The sequence below is a fragment of the Protopterus annectens genome, chromosome 1.part1 (genome assembly GCF_019279795.1).
Source record: "Protopterus annectens isolate FY-2018-M chromosome 1.part1, PAN1.0, whole genome shotgun sequence".
Classification (NCBI taxonomy): Eukaryota; Metazoa; Chordata; order Ceratodontiformes; family Protopteridae; genus Protopterus; species Protopterus annectens.
Window position 1 is genome coordinate 1,445,920,080 of NC_056726.1, and position 24,217 is coordinate 1,445,944,296.

The 24,217-nt window shown below is 41.3% G+C and overlaps 1 protein-coding gene across 3 annotated transcripts in view; it reads right to left on the reverse strand.

Annotated features, from left to right (window-relative positions):
• The window catches only part of LOC122810872 (urea transporter 2-like), a 1,000,121-nt gene that overhangs the window by 311,596 nt on the left and 664,308 nt on the right, over window positions 1-24,217 (reverse strand). For all 3 annotated transcript variants that reach the window (XM_044082418.1, XM_044082423.1, XM_044082429.1), the window contains one exon: window positions 23,013-23,160. In XM_044082418.1, the coding sequence (XP_043938353.1) occupies window positions 23,013-23,160 (148 nt within the window). The remainder of the gene's footprint in view (window positions 1-23,012; window positions 23,161-24,217) is intronic.

A 24,217-nucleotide genomic window follows, 5' to 3' on the forward strand; every position in this document is an offset into this window, starting at 1 on the left:
TGCCCATTGAGTAGGGGTCTTCTAATTGATGCCATGGTGGTTGATCCAGCAACAAAAAAGGAACTTGCAGAGGAAAGTCCCTCTTTCCTCCACCCTTATTGAGAGTCTAGGGCACTGGACAGATTCGGGTAGTGAATTTTTGTTTCACCAAATTTTGCTCTGTGGTTGCTGAATTACCTAGCACATTTAACAAGGTTTCATACACATCTGACAAAACAGCTTACCAAATCTCTCTCAGGGTCAGAATCGGCGGAGGATAAAAAGACCATCTTTTTGCAAATGGCCACCCTTCAGTCCCTGTGAAACACCTCTATGTGTCTGATTTCATACTCTACAGAAGGCTCTTCAAGAGCAGCAGGTTCATGTATTACCATTAGAAGGCACACCTGGACACACCTTTGTGACTTTGCCGAGCCCTAAATGACATCTTTCATCAATGCACCCTTTGATAGCTCTACCTTATTTGGATCTAACATTAAAGAGGTACTTGCCTGAAGAGAACAGGATGGGAACACTCTATCTGATCTAGGGACATGTTTTTCTACCCCTCAGAGGACCTTCTCAAGAAACCATAACAGATATAGAAAGATGTGGTTCCGGAAATTGCAAGGATTCTATCAGGACTCCTGTGGAGCTAGATTCCCCCATGGCTTGCTGGGAATTGTAATGTCACCCACACTGCAGGGAAAGCCCACAAAACCAAGGCTTCAGAGGCCCCTTTACCAAGAAGACTTTTCATTGCCCCTAAATGGTTTCTCAGCTGCTGCACTCTGGAGACATTTGGGGGCACATATCTCTGCACCAGGAAGCTTGGACATCCATCATCAAAGATGCCTAGGTGCAAAGAATAATTGACAGAGACAATTATATTCCATTTTCCCTTGCCCCACCCATTCACACACAAAAATTTTCCAGTGTACCATCCCATCAGAGGAAGGAAGCAGCCTCAGAGATAGAAAAGCTGCTTAGAAAAAGAGTCATCCAAGTGGTTCCCTCCAGACCAACAAGGATTCAGAACTTATTCCAGATTCTTTTTGGTGCCAATGAAGACGGGGTACCGCAAGCCCATATTGGACCTAAGCCACTTAAGCCAATTTGCCAGACACTCCAAAATCTGAATGGTCTTGGTTCAGTCCATTCTCCTTCTCTTCTGGAAGGATGATTGGATGTGCTTGATATATTTCCAGGATGTGTACTATCACATAACAATAGACAGATGACCCAGAAGATGCTTTCACTTCCAGCTGGGAGCCAGTCACTTTCATTTCAGAGTCCTGACCTTTGGTCTCAACACAGACCCCCCCCCCAAGTATTCACCAAATGTATTGCAATGTTTGCAACTCACCTGAGTATGTTAGGATTCTGGATGTTTCCATATCTCGATGACTGGCTCCTCATGGCTCCCACCAAGCATCTACTGACACAGACCAGGACTACCTGCTCCATTAGTGTCTACATCTGGGCATCACAGTCAAATATAACAAGTCTCACCTCCTTCCCACTCGAACCCTGGAGGTCATAGGGCCTCATCTGGACACAGTTTCTCAAGTAGCTCAGCTTTTTCAGTCCAGATTGTGCAAATTAGAACTTCAAGCAAAAGTCTGCTATCTCTTCAGTCTCCACCAGCCAGGCTGGTCTTTCAGCTTCTGGTGTCAATGGTAGTCTCCATAACCATTCTTCCCTTATCAATATTCTACATGAGAAGACAACAATGGTCTATGAATCAACATCTTATGACACTCCCATTTGAATCACAAAGATCTACTGACAGCATGTGTTCTGATGGATCTATGCACCAGATGTTTTGCAGAGCTACTCCTTTGTTTTCCCATTGCCCAAGGCCACTGTGACCCCAAGATCTGCACTGTCAAGGAAGTTGGTGACTGACAATTGGACAATTAGTCGAAAATGGAAACCAAAATCTAAACCAACTATATTGTAAGCAACCGAATATTGAAAGAGACAAAAGAATTGGAAGAGGAATATGTAGAAAGGAGAAGGAGCAAATTACATAGCAATAAATGGAATTTGTGGGAACAATACATGCAGAATAATGTTCAAGAGGTGTGAGGTTTAAGGGAAGGCAGGAACTGAGGGATGTTTGTAATGCTGGACTGAAAGGTAGTTGTTATGAAGTAAGTAAAAATATAATGTATGACGAGTGTAAATGGAAAAAAAATTGTTAATATGATTTGTTTTCTTTTCTGTTAATGTATGTGTGCCTATGTAAGTGAAATTTTAATAAAGTTGTTTAAAAAATGGGGAAAAAAGGATGTTTGCACCACTATTGGACATACAGATGAACTGGTCTAATGTATTTTTGTTTACTAAATCCAGGAATCTCTGGCCTTGCATATTAGGGGTCATGTATGATTCCCAGTTTATATTGGGAAGTTAAAGACGCCCATGAGCATGGTGCTGTATTGAATGGGGTGTGCTCCAGTACATTTAAGTATGTATTATAGTTTTTTTTTTCTGTCTGAAAGTGGGTAGAGAGATTAAATTTGCAAGCATCAGTTTGTGTGGTACAAAGTTTGATTCCCTCACTCCCCTTTGCCTACTATATGGCCTTACTAGCCACTTATTTTGACACTTGTCCCAGGTTGCCCCTGAAAAGGGACTGTGGGCCTACCTGTTTAACCAATAAGATTATTATTTTCTGGGTTATGGAACAGGTCCTATAGCTTATCAAGATATGGCATGGGAACTTGTTTAGGGTAATTTGGATGTGGAGAAGGTCAAAAGCATCATACTGATGGGCCAGACATAAACTGTGTTTGCTTTTAATGTAAATAGAAATACCTCCACCTTTTTTCCCTTCCTATGCATTCTCCAGGGTAAAGAGAATTTAAAGGGTGCGGAGCGTCTTGTTTAGACTCCTGACATTGAGCAGTAACATCTTCAAATTTTCATGGGCTGGTTTAGCTATGTCTGCCTAAAAAGGCAGTATGGGTGTGGCCAAGGTTTTAGCCAATATTCAAAATCCCAGAGGGGACAGGTACAGACTATCCCAGGCAAAGCAATTTGGTCTGTCAAACATATCCTTCTGACTGACAAATATGGTATCCCACTTCAATGACACCATACTCTAAACCTGTTGTTAAAGTCAGTTATTTTCTCTTCATACTGTGGCATCTTACTCAGAGAAAGTAGAATGCTGCTCATTGCTAGGCTCATCCCAGCCTGAGACACACAGTCCAACAGCTCCCTCATATCTCTTTTCATGTAGTCCAGGGTGGTATGTTCATATCCACTGACTATGTCTCTCTCTCTCTCTCTGCACTTAGCCTGGTGAGTGGATTATCCATGTGTCACACAATGCAGTCTCCTATGGTCAAAATATTAGATTGTATGGTAGTGTGCCTTATGAGCTTTGAGGCTGAGACACTGTGGGATGTGACACAAAAGGTAGCATATACTCCTTTTGTCCAGAAAGCTATGAGTTCTATTCCCACACCAGGTAGGTCAATTAGTGACACTGCACTGCAGCATAATGTGGTGCTGCTTTCCTGATTATGCTGTCCTTTGGATGAGATGTTAAAATGAGGCTCAATCTGCTTGGGCTGGTGGTAGCTAAGATGGATGTAAAAGATCCCACAACACCTATTAAAATGAATAAGAATAATTTATTTATATACAAAAATAACTCTTATTTAAAAAAATATTTACATATTTAGAAATATTTACATATGCACAAATGTATAAACATACAAACCTGTTTACACATAATCAGAATTTCCTTTATAATCATGCTAAACTTTCATCCCTATTAGACCCCATTCCCTTTTCCATAACCACCATCTGATTTTACTTAATACTGTTGCTAAAATCCATTTTTCATTAAACATAATATATGGTGCTGTCCTTTTAATTCTTCCTCACTATTGGGTTATGGATCCGACTCTCAGATCCAACTTGGCCTCATTTTTTCAAACCTAAGATCCTAGTCTCAAGCCCCCCTACCTATAATGCCCTACACTCTCTGTAGCTTCCTCAGATATCATTTGCCGCCTAGCTGGCACAATGCAGATTTCTGGTCTCATTAGAGTTTTTCCTTGGGTGACGATAAGTCAAGCCTTTTCTTTGTAAGTTTTATTCTCATTTTATTTATAGTTCATAGGTTCATAGGTTCATACTAGGCTATCTGCCCTAGGGCATTTATAAGCCTAGCCAGAGTGTGTTTGGCTTTCGCCACCCATTTTAAATTAATTTTGCTATGCCCTTTTTCGAGGTTAGTATACTGTGCCTCTGTCTAACAGTGACACAGAAGTGATACCCGGGGTAAACCTATGATCTTCCATCCACTCATCAAGATTCCTCTTGAAGAGAGTCAATGAGGGACTCTGCCTAACCTGGACTGGGATTTTATTCCAGAGTGAAGGGAGCCTCTGGGTTATGAATCTGTCCCTCCAGCATGTCCTATTTATTTCAGTGCTGAGGTTCAAGTCTCTCGAGCGCGTAGCTCGATGGGATTTGGATTTTCTGAGGTGCAGCATGTCCATTAATTCCGGGTTGGATATGGCTTTATACGTCAGGCACATTCACCTCAGAGCAGGCAGTATGCCACTGAGTAGAGCTGGAGTTTCTTTAACCAGGCAGCATATGGCATCTGTTTGAGCCCTTTGATCCTCTTGGTGAGGTACTTTTGGGGTCTTTCCAGTTGCTGCAGGTGTCTGGTAAGGTACATCCCAAAAGGGGCATTGTACTCAATTATGGGCCTGATGAGGGATGAGTAAAGAGGCACGATGACCTCCCCTGATCTAGATGTGAATCCCTTCATGATTAGGTGGGCTATATAAAATGTTTTTCTAACCACTTTGGCCACATGGTTGTCAAATGAGAGATTGCTGTCAACTTGGGTCCCCAGGTCCCTAATTACTTCTTCTGTACTTAATGGATTACCACCTATGTGGTAATTTGTGGGCACTTTGTTTTTGTCAAAGGGGATGACTATACACTTTTTGGCGTTTAGCTTGAGGCCATGGCTCTGGCACCAGTTGTCTGTTTCTGTGAGGCCCTTTTGGAGGATGCTTGTGTCGGCTGGAGAGTCGATCATGGCGCCCAGTTTGCAGTCATCTGCGAACTTGGTCAGCCACAGTCCTTCCGTGTTGGCCTGTACCTCAGAGAAATATATACCAAACAAGAGAGGCCCCAGGACTGAGCCTTGTGGGATGCCACTTGTAACTGGTTTTGAGTCTGACATGGCTCCAGCAATTCTAACCATGTGGGTTCTGTCCTTGAGCCAGTTTGCAACCCATCTAGTGACATAGGGGTTTATATTTAAGCTGGTGAGCTTATCTATAATGCCCGAGTGGGGTATTGTATCGAAGGCTTTTGCGAGGTCCAGGTAGGCTGTGTGGACCACCTTCCCCTCGTCAATGGCCTTGGTGACTGTTTCAAAGAAATCAACCAGATATAACAGGCAGGATCTGCCCTTAACAAAGCCGAACTGGGTAGGATCCAGTGTCTGTAGGTCCCCAATATCTTTATTTTTGAGGTCCATGATGATCCTTTCCATACCTTTGCAGACCAAGCTAGTCAGGCTTATGGGGTGATAGTTTCCGAGATCCATTGAGGCACCACCTTTGTGGAGAGGGACCACTGTTGCTGTACGCCACTCTTTGGGTAAATATCCTGTAGTAAGGCTGAGATTGAACAGTAGTTTTATGTTTGGGTTTAGCTCTTCTAGGAGTTCATGTAGGATGCAGCCTGGGACACTGTCTGGTCCCATTGATGCTGTGTTTTTTGCTTTGGAGGGGGCGGCTCATACCTGAGCATCTGAGATGTCAGGGGGGCAGCACTCTGCTGGGATAGATATTTGCCCTTTTGGTGAGGAGGGGGGGGAGAAGTTTGCGCTGAACCTGTCAGCTAGGATGTTGGCAGTGTCTGTGGGTTTGGTGTATTTTTTGACATTTTGGAGTAATTCTGAGCATATCTGGGAATTCCCACCCAGGTTCCTAGCATAACTAAAGAAAGCCTTGTGATTATCCTTAGTGTCCTGTGCAATTTTTCTCTCGAAGCTGGCCTTAGACAATTTTATGAGTGCCCGTAGTTTTTTGCTAATACTGATCAGAGATGCCTTCCCTTTTTGGGATTTTGCTCTATCATGTAGTAGCTTCCTCCTTCTATTGTATAGTTCATTTATGGCTGGGGTCCACCAGACAGGACGTCTGCCTTTGGAGGATTGAGTCTTGGTTTTATTTGGGATTGCATGATCCATGCATTCCTGAAGGTGTTCATAGAATGCGTTTATAAAGGATTCTGCAGTCTGGGTCATATTTTCCACAGGCTCGGGGGCTTTGAAGGATTCCACCTCAGTTTTGAGGAGTGTGAAATTTGCTTTAGAGAAGTTTTTCACTGTGGTTTTCTGGGCAGGGGGTGGGGTCAGGATGTGAATATCCAGTGAGATTAGTTTATGGTCTGATCTTACCAGTGAGGGATACACTTCTGGTCTGGAGCATAGAGTCCCCATGTTGGTGATGATCAGGTCCAGTATGTTTTCCCCTCTTGTGGGAGTGGTAACAAGTTGTTCCATAGCATTTGAGTTTATAAATTCTAGGAACCTTTGGACTAGGGTGTTGGAGCTAGAGTAATGCTCCCAGTCTATGTTTGGGTAGTTGAAGTCGCCCAATATAATGGTGTTTGGAGAGACCTTCATATTTTCCAGTGTTCTCAGGAAGGCCGAGTGGGGTTCCTGGGTTTGAGAGGGTGGTCTGTAGCAGGCTATAAACTGGAAGGCAGTTTTACCCACTGTTAGCTGCACATGGATAGTCTCTGATGCTTCGTGCTGTGCCACCAACCTGAAGGTGTGGGTATCTTTGACGAATATTGATACTCCCCCTCCTTTTGTGGTTCTGTCCAAGTTTTGGGGCCGAAAAGCATGGTATGAGGTATAACCTGGTAGTGCTGGGGTGCTCTCGGGAGCCTTGAACCAGGTTTCTGTTACTGCACAGATATCAATGTTCTCCATGCTAAGGAGAGTTTCGAGTGTGTGCATCCTGAGGTTTAGACTTCTGGCGTTGAGTAGCATTACTCTTAGTTTCTTATCCCTTGTGACACCTATGGAGGTGGGTTTGTCTTTTGAGCCTTGTTTAAAAAAGGCACTATGGGGGAAGCAAGAGTCTTTGCCAATATCCGAAAGCCCAGGGGTGACAGGTGCAAGCCATCCATAGCGAAGCATCATGGCTTGTCGAGCATGTCATCCCAGGCTGACAGGCATTGGATCCCCTTTGAATGGCACCAATACTTAAGCCAATTGTTGAAATTGATCATCTTGTCTTCATATTGTGGCATCATTCTTGGTGAGGGTAAGATGCTACTCAAGGTCAGGGTCATACCGGCCTGGTCTACATGCTCAGAGAGCTCCTCTATGTCTCTTTTCATGTAGTCCAGGGAGGTACGTCTCAGGTCATTCGCACCAGCATGGACAATGACTGAGTCATATTTGTACTTGCCTTGGAGTGACCTGAATGCTTGTGTTATGTGGCGGATCCTAGCGCCCGACAGGCAGCTCACCATGACCTTCTCCTTGTTCAGCCTGGTGAGCGGGACGTCAGTATGCTTGACGATAGAGTCACCTATTACAAGTGTATCAGGTGTGTTGTTTAGCTTTAAGGGCTGTGACTGTTCAGCACACTGGCTTTGTGAGCTATGTGTTGCACGTGTTTTGTTTTGGGGTAGCGGTTGCTTGGGTGTCTGCTTTCGAGGTCTCTGCTGCTTAGGCAGATTTTTATTTAGAGCCTCCGAGTATGTTTTTGTGTGTTTATGTGTTTGGTTTGCTGTCGTGGTAGGTCTATGTGAGACTGGAATTGTAGTGAGTGTGGTTTCCTTCTCCTCCTGACTGGTTACGTCAGTACTGAGTTGAGAGAGCTTAGCCTCCAGTTTGGCTATATGGTTGCATCTCTCGCATGTGTTGGAATTTGTTGGGAGGAGGAGAGGGTTATCTGTGTACATGAGGCAGTTGTAACACTGCCTCAAGATTCCCAGACTCACCAGCTGGACCAGAGAGGAGATTGACAACTGACCTTTGGACATGCTAGAATAGTATTGGGAATTCCTTTATAATTGAAAAAAGGGCCAATGGGGAACAAGGTACTCAAGGGGAGTTTGTGAGGGTGTAGTGCTTTTAATTTTTTTAGTGCTGACTTATATAATTGCTTTAGTGAGCAAGTGCCAGGTAACTTAAATGCAAAAATGACAAACAGTAACTTTCTTTCAAGTGAAACAAGAAAATAAGTACAGTAAGCAATGCAGATATCACTAGGGATCCACAGAAGCGCTGAAAAGCCATGTTTTAGGTGGAATTAGCGTTTCAGGGAAATAACAAGCAAACAAACAACAAGCATACACACAAAGCTAGATTCAGCAGGCCTGGATCTAGTCTATGCTACAGCAAACAAGGTGTACCAATTTCAGTAAGAAACAGTTCAAATATGCAGGCAGTATAAGCCTTTAACCAGAAATTTCCAGCTCAGAAGGGCAGAGTCCAGCCTCTCCTCCCACAACAGTGCAGACCACGAACCTTCTTAATGTAAAATAACTGGCCTGAAGCCCAAGTGCTTAAACCAGAACTAATACACTTTTAGTATAACAGACACTGAGCCCTCAATCAGCATTTCCCAACTTAGAAGGATGTAAACTACCTGTCCTGCCACCACAGTGCAGGTCACAAGCCTTTTTAATGTAAAACAACTGGTCTGAAGCCCAAGTGCTTAATCCAAAAGACTTAGAATGATAGCTACACCTTAATCAAGTTACTACCAAGCAGTAATAAATACATTTGAATACTTTAAAAAAATGCCTGGATTAGTGCTCAAGTTATACAAACAAAGCTAGATTCAGCAGGCCTGGATCTAGTCTATGCTACAGCAAACAAGGTGTACCAATTTCAGTAATAAGCAGTTCAAATATGCAGGCACTATAAGCCTTAACCAGAAATTCCCAGCTCAGAAGGTCAGAGTCCAGCCTCTCCTCCCGCAAGAGTGCAGACCACAAACCCTCTTAATGTAAAATAACTGGCCTGAAGCCCAAGTGCTTAAACCAGAATTAATACACTTTTAGAATAACAGACACCGAGCCCTCAATCAGCACTTCCCAACTTAGAAGGATGTAAGCTACCTGTTCTGCCACTACAGTGCAGACCACAAACCTTCTTAATGTAAAACAACTGGTTTGAAGCCCAAGTGCTTAAACTAAAAGGCTTAGAATGAGTTACACCAAGCAGTAATAAATACAATTGAGTACTATTAAGATCACGCAAAAGCAAAATAAAGTAGGAAGAAACACAAATACAGTAAAAGCAGATACATTTTTTCTTTTCTTTTTTTTTTTTTTTTTTGAGTGAGCAAATGAGATGGGCCCAGGAGTTACAGGACAGAAACAAGTGCAAATGTAGGCCTTCAAATCAACAAGTTGAGAGAGACAGAAGACTGCCCAAATGGCCAATAACTACAAATTCTGGGCCAGAACCACTCCTTATGTGGTAGACAGGTTACCTAATGCTTACCACTCCTACTGATCAGCTAGAAGGCTTTCTTCCAACACAGAAAGGCTTGGGGGGCTCAGAAGCTTACAAACAGTCCTGGATACAGCAAATCTGTATCTCAAACACTAATTACAGGAAAGGTAGAAAACAGGCTTACAATTTTTTTTTCCAGAAAAGCAGCAAAAACAGTAGTAAAAACAATTCACATGCAGTGCAAGCTGGCACACTTGAGTATGTAGCAATATTAGTCCACACACAGTTTGAAAAAATGTAATTAAATTAAAAAAGACTAAAAGCAAGTGCAGAAATGGTTTATTAGGTAGAATGCGGTAAAGAAATGGGACTGGGGGAGTGTCCTAGATCAAATCTACAGTGGGGTGGGGACTGCAAATGCCACCAAATTTAAACTACAACCAAGAACAGGGAGGGGGTGGTGGGGAAGACAGACTTTGTTAGTCCAAACGTGTCCATATTGATGCCATGGTTGTGGTAGCAGCCACCAAGAAGGAGTTAGCCAAACAGAGCTCCTCTGTCCATCTGCCAAACAGGGAGTCTTGAGTGATGGACAAGTTTTGTAAGCATATTTATGTGTTGGCTACATTTTAGTGAGATTGTTAAATTACTTGGCACACTTCACTCATTTGCTAAGAGATTGGGTCAAAGAACTATCCAACTCTCTCGCAAAGCCCATGTCGGATAAGGACTTCAAGAAAGTATCTCCCCAGTTGGCTACTCTTGCTTCTGTGACTAAATCTTCCATGAGACTCATTCCCATTCAGCAGAGGGTACCTCAAGGGCAGCTGGCTCAGATATTGTAGTCAGAAGACAAGTCTGGATGAAGCTTTGTGACTTTGTGGAACTTTTTAATATATCCTTTCTTAATGTCCCTTTGATGGCTCCTCTTGTTTGGACCATTCATCAAAGAGACTCTTACCCACAGCAAGCAGGAAGGAAAAACTCTGTCTGCTGTTGGGATCAAGTCTTCTACCCCTCAGCACACCTTTTCCAGAAATCAGCAAGGTAGTAAGAAGACTTTTGTTTGAAAGTCTCAAGGATCTTTTTAGGATCAATGCAGGGGATTCTTCTTTCAGAGGCAGAGGAGGAAGTTTCAATGGTAGACACCACCCCCGAGGCAGAGGGGGTCTGCAGAATCAGGACTTCAGAGAGCCTTCCTCTGATAAGCCCTATCAGCACTCCTGAAGCGCTGCCCAGTTGTCTGTCTCAGCAGTTGGGGGTTGTTGTTCCCTGCACCCTAGATGCCTGGAACAATCTGACAACAAATTCCTGAGTGATAAGCATAATATCCAGAGGTTATTACATTCCCTTTTCTCTTCCACCTGCAGTGGAACAAAAGAATCTCCCACATGTACTCCCCAGTAAGAGGGAGCATGCAGTGTTGGAAATTCAAAACTTTCTGCTAAAAGAGTCATCCAAGAGGTTCCAACCAAACAAAGAGGATGCAGAACTTACTCGCACTTCTTTTTAGTGCCAAAGAAAATGGTGGACCTAAGAGACATTCTAGATTCGAGCCATCTAAATCAATATGGAAAAGAAGTCAAAGTTCCAGATGGCTACAGTTCAGTCCATTCTAACACTGTTGTTCAAGGATGATTGGATGTGCTCCATAGACCTTTAGGACTTGTGCTATCACATTGAAAATGGACAGATACTGCAGAAGTCATTTGCACTTCAGGCTGGGACCCAGTCTTTACCAGTTCAGAGCTCTGCTCTTTGAACTCACCACAGCCCTTGGGGTGTTTATGAAATGCATGCCAGTAATGACAGCTCACCAAAGGATTCCAGGTCTTTCCATATTTGGATGAGTGGCTTCTAACTGCCCCAACCTGGCATCAATACTTCAGGCCTGGGACTATTTGTTCCAGATCTTCAGCTCCCTGGGAATTACAATAATTCTTACCAAATCAAACCTGTCCCCCATTCAGAGTTTGGAATTCGTTGGTGCCTTTCTAGATATAATGCACCAGATAGCTGCTTTGTCTCCTCATCTCATAACATTCTTATGAAACCAGGTATAGGATATAATTTGTTTACCATCTCTGTTGATAAGATGCTCTATGTCAGCTGCCATTGTCCTAATACCCTTAGCAAGATTCTTTACGCAAGTCCTCCATTGGACCTTGGCTGTTCAGTGGTCTATTCTTTACCAGCAATTATCTGTTCCTATCAAGTTAACTCTGATTTGTAGATGACACCTTCAATGCTGGATTAATTCAGATGACCTCTTCATGGGCAAGCCATTCCTTCTTCCTCCCCCCATAGTCATAGTGTGGGGGGAGGGGGCATTTCTAGGGAAAGATGGTCCAAGGTACATGGTCTTTCTCAGAGATCATATTGTATATCAATGTCATAGAGATGAAAGCAGTTCTTCTAATGTTGCAAGCCTTTCAGGACAGCTTCCCCTTTGGGACAATTGCAATAGACACCTACAACATGTCAGTAATCTGGTATATCAACAAAAAAAGAGGAACCCATTCCTACTCATAATGCAGAGAAGCCATGAGGGTTTAGGAATGGATGATATCTTTAGACCACTTTCTAGCTGCAACACATGTACCCAGGAAAACCAGCGTTCTAGCAGATAAACTCAGCAGGTCTATTCTGACCCTTCATGAGTGGTCCCTCAGTTAGTGGTGAATCTGATTTTAAGATGTTGGGGCCAGCTTTGCTGCAACCTCTTTACTTCTCCCCAAAACAACAAGTGCAGAAAGTATTTTATTTATTTTTTGTTTTATTTGACATTATTCACCAGGTTAGTCCTTTTTCAACGGATGCCCGAGGAGAAAAGCTCCAAAAAGTACAAGTAACAGAAGTAATCACATGACAGAGTTATAACTAAAATTGCAATAATTACAATATGTATGAGATGTATGTTGAAGCAACAGGCTAGAAAATGGTCATTAAACTGAAAACATAATATAGTATGAAGTTTCATTCAATAGTAAGCAGAATGCAGAAAATATAGAAAGTAACAAATACATAAAAAGGAGATAAGCCAAGAGCAAGAGCCAATTTAACGGACTACAGCTGTGGAAGCTGTAGGAACTACTGACTATTAGTAGACTTTATTAGAAGGAAAGGCAGACAGAGGTGGGAGAAAAGGTTGCTGCAATAGTATTATAGGAGGGGAGGTGGATTAAGTCGGGTTATAGCATAAGCATGCCCATGATATACTCTGAGTTTCCTTTAGTGTTGTTTTGAAAGAATTGGGCTTAGAAATCTATCTAACACTTAGTGGTAATTTATTCCAAGCATTTGTCACTGGATAGCTGTAAAGGAGTTTACCAATGTTTTTGTTGGGTGCATAGACTTGCAGAAGATGTTGCTGGGAATAGGAGGGTGAGGTTGGGAGTATAGGGCTGGATGAGGGTAGAGAGAGAGGGATAGGAGGATGGTTCATGTAAGACTGAATGAGCTATGAGAAGATGGAGTAGTAGGATTTGATGATGAAATTCCAGCCACTGCAGGTTTTTCAAGGATAGGCAGTGGTGAGAGGGGTAGGGTTGGTTAGAGGCAAATCATACAATTTTATTATAGGTGAGTTCCAGTTCTGACAGAAGACTGGACTGGATATTACTGAGAATAGGGTTCATAGGGTAGTACTAGGCTAACTGCCCTTGTGGGCCATTTTAAACCTAGGCAATTACCCTCTATAAGAATCAAACCCAGGACCTTGTGTATGTAAGGTAAACACATTAACCACTATGCCAAGCTCCCACCTCCTCCTAGGGGCTGCATAAAGAAGGGTAGGCAGTAGGAATGCTTGTGCAAGGGAAAGCCTAGATGCATCTGTGAGGAATTTTTTATGACTATATAGCAGGCCTAACTTTTGATATGCCTTTTTGATGCACTGTTTAATATAGAGATTGAACTTTAGTTGTCATTGATAACAACTCCTAGCAATTTGGTGTGAGGTTCAACAAAGATAATGATGTTAAGGGAGCAGACAGTAAAGATAGCTTTATGACGTTGGAGAGGTTTAGGGAGGAATAGGAGAAGTTTTGTTTTCTTAGGGTTAAGTAGCAATTGGTTGGAAGTTAGCCATTTTTCAACTGAGTGAGGAGACTCTTGGGTGAGGGTGTGAAGGTTGGTGATATTGTCAGAGGGTGGAATTTTCAGTATATTGCATGACAGATGAGAGTGGACAAGAAGAATGAAGGTCATTACAAACAATATTAAATAACAGAGGACCAAGGATGGAGCCTTGGGGTACCCCAGTTTGTACTGGTAAGAAGGGAGAAAATTTTGATTGCCAGTTAATCTGTTGGAGAGATAGCTGGAGAACCAAGAAAGTGCAAAGTTGGAGAAATTAAGGGTAGCTAGATTGGACAGAAGCAATTGTAAGAAACAGTGTCAAAGGCTTTGGAGAGGTCCAGAAACAAACATGAGATTAGCTTGTTGTGGTCAGGAGAATTTGCAATAGAATTAGTGAATGATATCAGAGCAGTAGCTGTACTGTGATTTGGGAGGAAATCATACAGTGTAGGGGTAAGCAGATTTTCTAGAAGGAGGAGATTGAGAAAATGTTTGTGGAGCTGTTTGTGGATGCACTTTTTGAGAATTTATGACAGCGGAGTAAGAATGACAATGGGCCTGAAATTTGAGGGGTCAATTGAGTTGCCACCTTTATGTAAGGGTATGACATAGGATTTCTTCCAGATTTCAGGTACGGTGTTTCCTTTGATTGACTATTGAGTAAGATGGAGATGGAATAGGCTATAGAACTGTCAGCAAGTTTTAGGAATTGAGGAGGTAGGTTATCAGCTGATGGAGAGTATGTTTTAAGTGAGAAGGGGGTTGGGTGGGTTAATAAAGGAAGAGTGGGGTAGGTCATGGTGTCATTTTTGGTTAGATTGTGAATAGACTCAATAAAGAAGGAATTAAGAAAAGTAGCAGCATCAGTGGGAGAGTGTTATAGCATGATTAGATGATGAGGGGTTACCAGGATGTAGTAGTGTATTTACTGATTGCCAGAATTTTTGGGGGTTAGAGTGAGGATTATGTAGAGGTTTTTGGAAATAGTTTTTCTTGCCAAGGGTGACCTTTTTTTAGTTAAGTGACAAAGCTCTCTGTAGGACTGAAGATCAGTGGAAGTATTAGATTTTTTCCATTTTTTCCATGCATTATCTCTCTGATCCCCCCTCTGGGGGGAGTCACTGAGGGATGCTGTAGTTCATGATTGGCCCTCCAGTCTCCTTTATGCTTATCCCCCACTACCATTGATCCCGAAGTTTCTGCAGAAAGCCAGAAGACTGAAGAGTTCATTAATCCTCATTGCCCCCTCCTGGTCTCATCAGGTATGGTTCCACTTTCTCTGGTCTCATCTGAAATATCCTCCATGGATTCTTGAGCCCAGACAGGACCTCGTATCTCATCCATCATGGAATCAACATCCCAGTCTACTCACCCTCACAGTGACCACTTAGTATCTCCTTTTCCAGTAATTCGACAAAGGTCTAAGCTTGCTCCCCCTGTTAAAGGCATAGTTTTAGCTTCCCAAATAGTCTCTACTAATAAAGTGTACTAAAGCAAATGGAAAAGATCTGCCATTTGGGCATTCAAAGCAAATATTGATAATTTCTCAGCCCCAATTCAGCCATCCTTCTCTTTATTATTTCTCTTTTCAAGGAAGAGGCTAGTTATTCCACTATAAAAAACTTCAGCTGGCAGCCATTTCCAGTTTTCATACAGAAGATGTTTCTGGCTCCCTTGCTACATCTAAATTATGTAAGACTTTCATGAAAGGGATTTTTCTGCTTAGACCCCCGATAAAAGATCCTACTCCACCTTGAGATATGACTATTATTCTTCAAGGACTAATTCAAAAATCCGTTAAAACAGTGAATGTTTGTGAAATGAAATTCCTTTCTTGGAAAATCATAATTTTGGTAGCTGTCACATCAGCAAGAAAAATTTTTGAACTTCAGGACTTATCTTCAAAACCGCCTTACATCATTTTTCATAAAGCTAGAGTATCTCTCCATACCAATCCATCTTTTATGCCTAAGGTAGGCACATAGACTAGTATAAACCAGTGTATACAGTTTCCAATCTTCTTTCCAAAATTTTCTAACAGGGACAAACGTATTTTGCATCTGCTTGATGTTCATAGACAACTGCATTTCTACTTTCATAGAAAAAAACAGTGTAGAAAGTCTGACCAACTATTTGTTTATTTCTCGCTAAACCATATATGTCAAGCAGTCTCCAAAGTTACATTGGCTAAATGGATTACTGGCTGTATTTCACTAATTTATTCAAAAAATGGATTGAACTTGTCTTCCCCTCCTAAAGCCCATTCTACTAGATCTATGGCTACATCATCTCTTTTCTCCTCCAGAGCATTGATTGATGATATTTGTGCTGCAGCCACTTGGTCAAATACTCATACCTTTGTGATTCATTATAAATTGGACAATCTCCACAAGTAGAGCATCTTTTGGTTTGACAGTGCTCCAGCTTATCCTTCCTTGATGCCACCCGACAGTAACATAGCTGTGGACTCTGACCCAATAGTGAGGAAGAATGAAAATGACAGTATCAGATTTCGAAGTTATGTACTTACCATAACTTGGCATCTGTGTTGTCCATTTTTATTCTTCCTCACCTTCCCTGCTAGCCATCACCCATCTATTGGCTCCTAGAGAACCTATTAGATACATAGGAATCAATACGTTCCTGGTTTGAGCATCTGGTTTCTTTCTGTCTATACTGTCTCTTTATCCAGAAGGCAATAAAGCAGCAAACTCAATCTGAGGAAGCTACAGAGAGTGTAGGGCATTGTGGGTAGGGGAGGAGCTCAAAACTAGGATCCAAGTCTGAAAAAATGTGGCTAAGTTGTATCCGAGGGTTGGATCCATAACCCAATAGTGAGGAAGAATGAAAATGGACAACACCGATCCCAAGTTATGGTAACTACATAACTTCTAATTCATTTAATCTTTCATTCCATATAACCCATATAACATAAAATAACCTTTTTATCTATTCTTTTAACATATCGTTTATTTCTGTTCTTATATCCATTTTTAATCATATTCATTTTTATTATATCCATTTCTTTTATATCATCAAAAAAATCTTTACATTGTTTTCCCCATAACTTTTTTACTCTTACACATTTCAAAAACACGTTCCATAGTTCTTCTTGACAATGTAAACATATTCTATCATTTGGCTTTTTATATGAGATATTTCCTTTTACTGGCAATTTATCTATTACCAGTCTTCACAAAAAATCTTGACATTCTACTTTCTGATTACACCATTTGCTTCTCAAAATGGGAAGGGGAAGTTCCCCAATGCCCTGGACAAATTTATTGTAGTAGTATAAATACCACTTTAGGTATCCCCTGAAAAGAGGCTAGTGGGACTTACCTGGTCAGCAAAGGACAAATAAATAAAGTGTTGGGTGTTCATTTTGTAGAATACTGTTGAGGTTGCTGAGGATACTTTTTGGTTTGTGCTATATCTAGGAGGTCATTGTGGTTTAGGGATATTACATTTAAGAGCCTCAGCATATATGACTGGCCCGCACTATGTGAGGTGAGTATTGTGTGGATTACTAAACACTTGTCTGTTATTATCAGTGCTTACATGTGAGAACATTGCCTTTTGTTGCATTATGAAACAACATCCCTCACACAGCATATCTGAAGAATTAAGTGGTGGTCAGTAAACATGAGACAACTGCTTCATTGCCTCAGGACACCAATATCCACCAGCCTGACTGAAGAGATAGTATGAAAGTGCATGTTCATGACTATGGAACCTCATTTTGTGTTCAACAAGGGGGTGGTACATGGGGGGGTTTACGAATGGCTAGCTTGGTTGCTGTAAGAGTATAGAAAACAATCAGGAATACGACAAAACTTCTGGGGTGTGTTCCACAATGTGCAAACTAGTTCCTTTTTGAACAGCTAAGTACCATGGAAATGTCAGTGTAGTTTCTATGGAAAATTTCAGTTCTTTGTGCCTCCGTATATACAGGACAGAGTTGCAAGATGAGAAGCATTATGCAAATGCACTAAATTTATAGATGCATAGAAAACTGACAAAATAAAGCAAATAACCCTCTGATCAGTCAGTCTCACTTAAAGCCTTCCTTTGTGATTCCCAGCTCAGACAGACCATGCTACCTTCTACTTCTACTAGAAATGCAGTCTCAGGCCTTCTTAAAATGCACACAATAGTTAACCCAAAGTGAATTCAAATAGAACAATTCAACAAACAAAGTAAAAACATACATGTTTAAAATGACTTCAGTGCAGAGAAACCAACTTTTAATTGTTAAAAATGCAGAAAAATACAATAAGTAATTTTAAAATGCAGCAGCAGTACTGTTAAATATCTTATAAAAGTGCAAAAATCATTTAAAGTACTTATCTATGCTAGGATGAGACTGAATACAAGGCAAACACACAGAAAACAGTGGGGTTCATACCAAGTGTTTGTGAACTGTGTGGGAGTGAGCCAAGAGCTGTGCAGACATGCAAGATTTATAAGTGCAGAGAAAATTTACTAAATAAAGTAAATAGCCATTTGAGCAATCAAGCTGTCTCACTTAAGGCTGCCTTCCTGTGTGATTCTCAGCTCAGACGTACAGGTTACCTTCTACTGCCACTATGAATGCAGTTGCATGCTTTTTAATGTAAAGTCACAATGCAGTTAGCCCAACGTGAATTCAAACAGGATAATCAAAAAAAAAAAAAAAAACTAGCTAGAAGTGCATATTTTTTAAATTAAAGACAATGCAGAGAAAACAATGGCAAGATCGGTGTAAAGTAATGCCAATTTACAATGATAAATTGTCAAAAATGCAATAAATAATTTGAAAATGCAGCAGCAGTGCTCTTAGATATCTTATAAAAGTATAAAAAAATCAGTTAAAGTACTTATCTGTGCTAGGATGCTGGGATGACACTCAGGAAACAGTTGGGTGAACACAGAGTTTATGAGGTCTGTGACGCCCCTACCCTGGCCCAGCAATCAATGAGCCTCAATCCCCACCACCAACACCAGAGAGGGCATCTCATATATGAGGAAAGGATAACAAATACACACAGTAAAGTGCAATTTTCCCTTAAGAGCACACAGAGATCACAGTCAATGATCACTCCCTTGCTCCCAAGGTCCCCAAATAAGACTCCCCACTGGCACAGCTTATACATAATATACAGGGTCCACTCTCTGTATATTAACCCTTTGTCCCAGTCAACAGATTCCCCCTTTCCTTGAAAATCAGGTGCCTCCCTAGCTACCTGCCTCAGGCCTGGGAATGTAGGGTCTGAGAGTTGAGCCTTTCTCAACTCTCTCCTTGTAACCCTTCCCAGCTCCCCTTCCACAGGAAGTCTGGCATCCTCTGACAGTGGTGCCTCACTGCCAGCCTGGGTACTGCTACTCACCTCTACCTTTACAGTGCCTCTGTCCAAGGGAACATCAGTACACACAAGCAGCTGTGGCTCACCTTCAGCTTCACTGCTACAGAGTAGCTCCCTCCCTGAAGTAACCACCTCACCAGTCCTGGCTGCAAGTATGCAGTCTGTCTGGGTCTACCCAGGCTATCAGTCTTACATGCTTGTCTCCTAGCCTGAGTGCATGTAATTGCATAAGTACATGGTACTGCCTCATCCAAATCCTTCCCTATCAGGACATCTGCAGGATGGTAGTTTAGTACCCCTGTTGTCTCAAGACAACCTACTGTTGGCATTTTGTCTTTCCCACTTACTAGCTCCCTCACCTTTGGTTCCCCACCCTGTCTCCTTGTACACCTGTATGCCACATGGCCCCACTGGTTGCATTCAAAACATTTAACCCTAGCTCCTGGACATGCACCTGGACTAGTGGCTTCCCCTGCTACTGGCAGATTCTGTTGTGGCAGTCTGTGCTGCCCACCATAGGTTCCTTTAGACCCATGAGCAGTACTGGGGTTCCTCTTCCTGTGCAGGGCTGCCCTGCTTGCCAGGTATAGGTCTACCTTCTTCCCCAACTCATCTGAAGTAGCACATTGTCTATCAGCTAACCAGATCTTCATGTCCTCAGGCAAAGTGCTAAGGGCTTGTTCCCTCACCTAAAGGTCTGCCAGCCCTTCAGTAGTGGTGACCTGACATCTACTCACCCACCTATGGAAATAAGTGCTCAATTCAGCAACATATTCACACACACACTTTCATCTGCCTTGTGTCTATTCTCATGAAACATTTTCCTATACGTTTCAGGTGTTAGCTTAAACAGTTCTAAAAGACATTTCTTTACAGCAGTATAATCAAAACATGCAACGTTAGACATTTTAGATAATGCAGTTACAGCTTTACCATGTAGTAAGAGGGTCAGGAACTGTACCCAGGGCCCTTGGTCAACTTCATGCTGTTTACATACCCTCTCAAACATATGAATGAAACTATCAACATTTTCTCCCTCTTTAAACTGGGGAAGAAATTTACTGACCTTTTGTGCTTCTGGGGTCCAGTTACTCCCTTCCCCATTACCTCCATGACTCTGGTGAAGAGTCAGCATCTCCTTCTCATGCTGCCCTTGTCTCTCTTGTTCCTCAGCTTGCAGACATAACAGTTTCTCATTCTCCTCAGCCTGCAAATGTTGCAGTCTCTCATTTGCTTCTAATTCCACACGCCTGGCCTCCAACTCAAGTCTCTTTAGCTCCAGCTGGATTTTTAAGTCCACTGCAGAAATGTTGAGCTGTCCATTCTCTGAGGGAATTATATCTCCACTGCCAGTCTGATTGTCCTCCTAGTTGTTGTTTTCTGATGCAAGTGTAACCAAGGCTGCAATCAGGTCTGCCTTAGTCAGGTTACCATGCACCAGTCCCCAAGCCTGGCACATCTCCGCCAGCTGGCTACTTGTCATCTTTCCATACTCATCTGCTGATATGCTGCCTGCTCACCCTGACTAACTAAGCTAACAAAAGAAATAAAACAATTGTGATCTGAACTCTTGAGTATTCACTGCATGGCTGATTTAGAGTACAAAGCACCTTCAGAGATCACTGCACACAAGCTACAGGATTCATTCTACCCACACCACTACAAGCCAATTAGTATTTGCCAACTAATTAATATGTGATGTGGATATCCCACCACCTCCAAACAAATTAATATGTGAGGATATCCCAACCACTGCCACCAATTAATATGTGAGGTGGATATCCCAACCACTGCCACCAATTAATATGTGACACCCGTGCCCTGACCCAGCAATCAAGGAGCCTCAGTCCTCACCACCAACACCAGAGACGGCATCTCGTATATGAGGAAAGGATAACAAATACACACAGTAAAGTGCAGATTTCCCTTAAGAGCACACAGAGATCACAGTCAGTCCGGGGCTGGTCGCTCCCTTGCTGCCTTGGTCCCCAATAAGTCTCCCCACTGGCACAGCTATAGTGTTCAGATCTCAGCCTAGCTGGGCAAGCTAAAATCTCCAGCACTCTCTCTGTCCAACCAGTGCTTTGTGTCCCTGCCCAAGTAGCAGACACACACACACACACACACACACACACACACACACACACACACACACACACACACACACTTTGAGATAAGAGGTTATACAACCACACAGACACTTCTAGCGAAGGCTGGCACAGGTTCTCCAGCTGTGCCCCTTTTACCCAGACTATACGGTAGTAATCACTTGCCACCACCCAGCTAATATTATCAGCTACCCAAAGGGCTTTAAAAGGGTGTCCAATTATTACTGTGCAATATTATTATCCAATTGGTAAGTGTGACTAAACAGTCTCAAGGCTTATTAGAGTGGCTTTGTACAATAAACTCTTTAAATATGCAATGTCTTCTAGAGCTTAAATTATCTCTACACAAACCAGACACAGTTAAAAGGTTTCAAAATATTTAATAATAAATAATTAAAACCACAAGACAATACTTTCTACTATACAGTCAGTGCTAGTCAAACATTCAGAGATCACACAGAAATACTTAAAATAAATCAGTAGTACAGTTCTGACATCACAGAAAAACACTTAGTCTAATATTTCTAGCTTCTAGCTATCTATAAGAAAACACGCTTCTAAAATATCTTACTTACATAGAGCAATAGGCAGTGCTGTGAGTTGGATAGTCAGACAAAAATGCTTCATAATCTCTGGTTCTCACTGTTTAAATTGAAACTCCAATTCTGCTAAACATTACATCATCTTTTAGACCTTCCTGGTATTCCCAGGCTGACAGAAACTGCATTTACATTCTTTTACATTTAGAGTAATAAAGGACATTCCACATGTAAATTCTGGTTGTTAACTTTAGCCTTAAAACATTAGGCAGGAAGCCTTCATCTAGCCGGACTGGAGCCGACTTGTAAAACACCAAAGGCAGTGATGAAATAATTTTAATTTCAAAGGACCAACAAGAAATGCTTGACTTAGCTTTCATTACAGCAGATGGCAATGTTGCCACATTGTTTTAAGTTCAACATTCATATTTACAAATGATAGAATTATCTGCACAATTCTATCTGGCTTGGCTGTCAGCCTTCACCCATCTCTACCAGTCTTCACAAGGTCTGTGGAAATCATTGAGTATAGTGCCTCCTTTGGTATGTATTTGTCCAGACATATGCAACAATTAGACCATCACAGATGTTTCTCACAAACAGAATACAGTGACTAAACCACATAACATACACATAGCACCTAAATATTCTATCATTATATTTGGTCTCTTATAGGCTATTAAGAAGTGATTTGTGTTGGCCTATAAGGCACTCTCTGTCCAGTACTGATAGACCTACTACACATCTGCAAGTCAATGGTAACAGAAATACCAGATCCAGAGACTTTATGTTGCAGAAGAAGTTAAACAGACTTTAAATAAAATAAAGCTTATTCCCTTCCTATTTGAATGTAACTTAGATCATTGGATGAAAATAAGGAAATTTATCTATGGACTACCCCTTGTGCTACTAATGGACAGAAATGGCACTTAGATTCCCCTAACCTGCAGAAGGTTCTCTTTTAATACTCACAAATGCTGATCAGTATGACTGCAGAAACATTCATTCATAAACAGGAAGTACACAGATGAAAATCATGGTAAGGATAATTTGAACATCTAGTGGAATAACACAGCTAGTCGTAAAACTGGCCTTTGGGGCAGTAAGCCTACTATTCACCTATGAGCCTTATGTCCAGCTCTGATTGTGAGTTAATGTCTCTCTGGTTATCTATGAGCTTAACAGTAACCAGTTCTTAATGATCTATGAAAAAACATTTTCAATACTCAATATAGAATTCTTAGGAATCAGATCAATTTAAAGTTGTGTAAGAAGAGTCGCTTCAGTCATGGTTGTAGGATTCTCCAAGAAATATAAAGTAAGATACAGCAGTTTTTACAAAAGCAAAATTAAAATTCTCTCTTAAGAGTTTAAAACATGAGGTACATTATTTTCTCTTTGATCAATATAGCAATCTCACATCTTTGTTTTTGTTGAGAAAAGACATTTGCTTAAAATCTCTTGTTCAGTGTTACTGTCTTACCTGCTAGAATTCCTGCTGTAGAACCAATTATACAGTGGAAACAAATAATTGGAGAAGAGATAAACAAAGCAGTAATGAAGATTCCTCCAGTCCAAGGGTTATCACAACCATATACTTGGCCAACTCCAACTGGTATAGCTCTGAGTAGCTGAAATATTAACAGCATAAAATGCATAAGAACATTGTAAATTAAGTTGCATGAGTTTCTGCTTTTTTTCACTTTACACTCTTCATTTTTTTATGTGATAAATGCTTTGGGATACTTTCTGAACCTATGCACATCTGAACGAGTTCACTGCTGTCATTGTTTCACCGCGTACTGTAATACAATATAATTAATGAACAGTGTAACTTAAGTATACATGTAAGGCAGTCAATAATTACTATACTCAAACCTTATATAGAAGCACAACTTCATCCAGTAATATGTTTTTTTTATAAATCATACTTGTAAAGCTATCATATGGGCCATGACTGTAATAAGACTCTGTAATACAGATTATTAAGTTTGACAGTCATTGCAGAGGACTAAAGCTCTGAATAAGCTGCTTCCTGTGCCAGTGGTACAGGATTTGAATTTTTCCCTCCTTCATTTACCCACTGTGTGATCCGGAGCAAGTCAATTAATGAGTGTTTTGGGGCAAATCGGAACTTGGGATAGGCTTCTTAACTCATTAACACCTATGGGGTGTGGAATGTCACCACGTACTGAAGGACTATTAACTTGGGCCCATACAAACTCTGATGAAATCTATTTCAAGAGATTTGCACCTGAGTTTCTTTGCCCTTTCCTTCATCTTATGTAACCTAGATTAAGTGAGCATCAGTCAGTGTTATATTTTGCATTAGTTTCTCATGGGGAAACAAAACTCCCTAGGAATTAACATTAGACAGTCACCAAGAAGACATGCGAGAATGAGCATATAATGAATAAAGAAGTACAAACCAGCAGTTCATTCAGTGAGTCTTCAAGAGATGATAAAAATCACACAAAAATTCAAAACAAACAAATTCATTAATACAAAATAGAAGAAAGGTATATTTAAAACTAATAAGTATGGCATTACAATTATTAGTAAGACATAACAATAAGAAGCTCTCTCTGACTGCATTCCATATTCAACCTAAATGCAGCTAAAGTGTTACAACATTCATTTCTTTTATTGTAAAATGTAATCATGGCTGTTTTCTCTAAACTGTCTTTA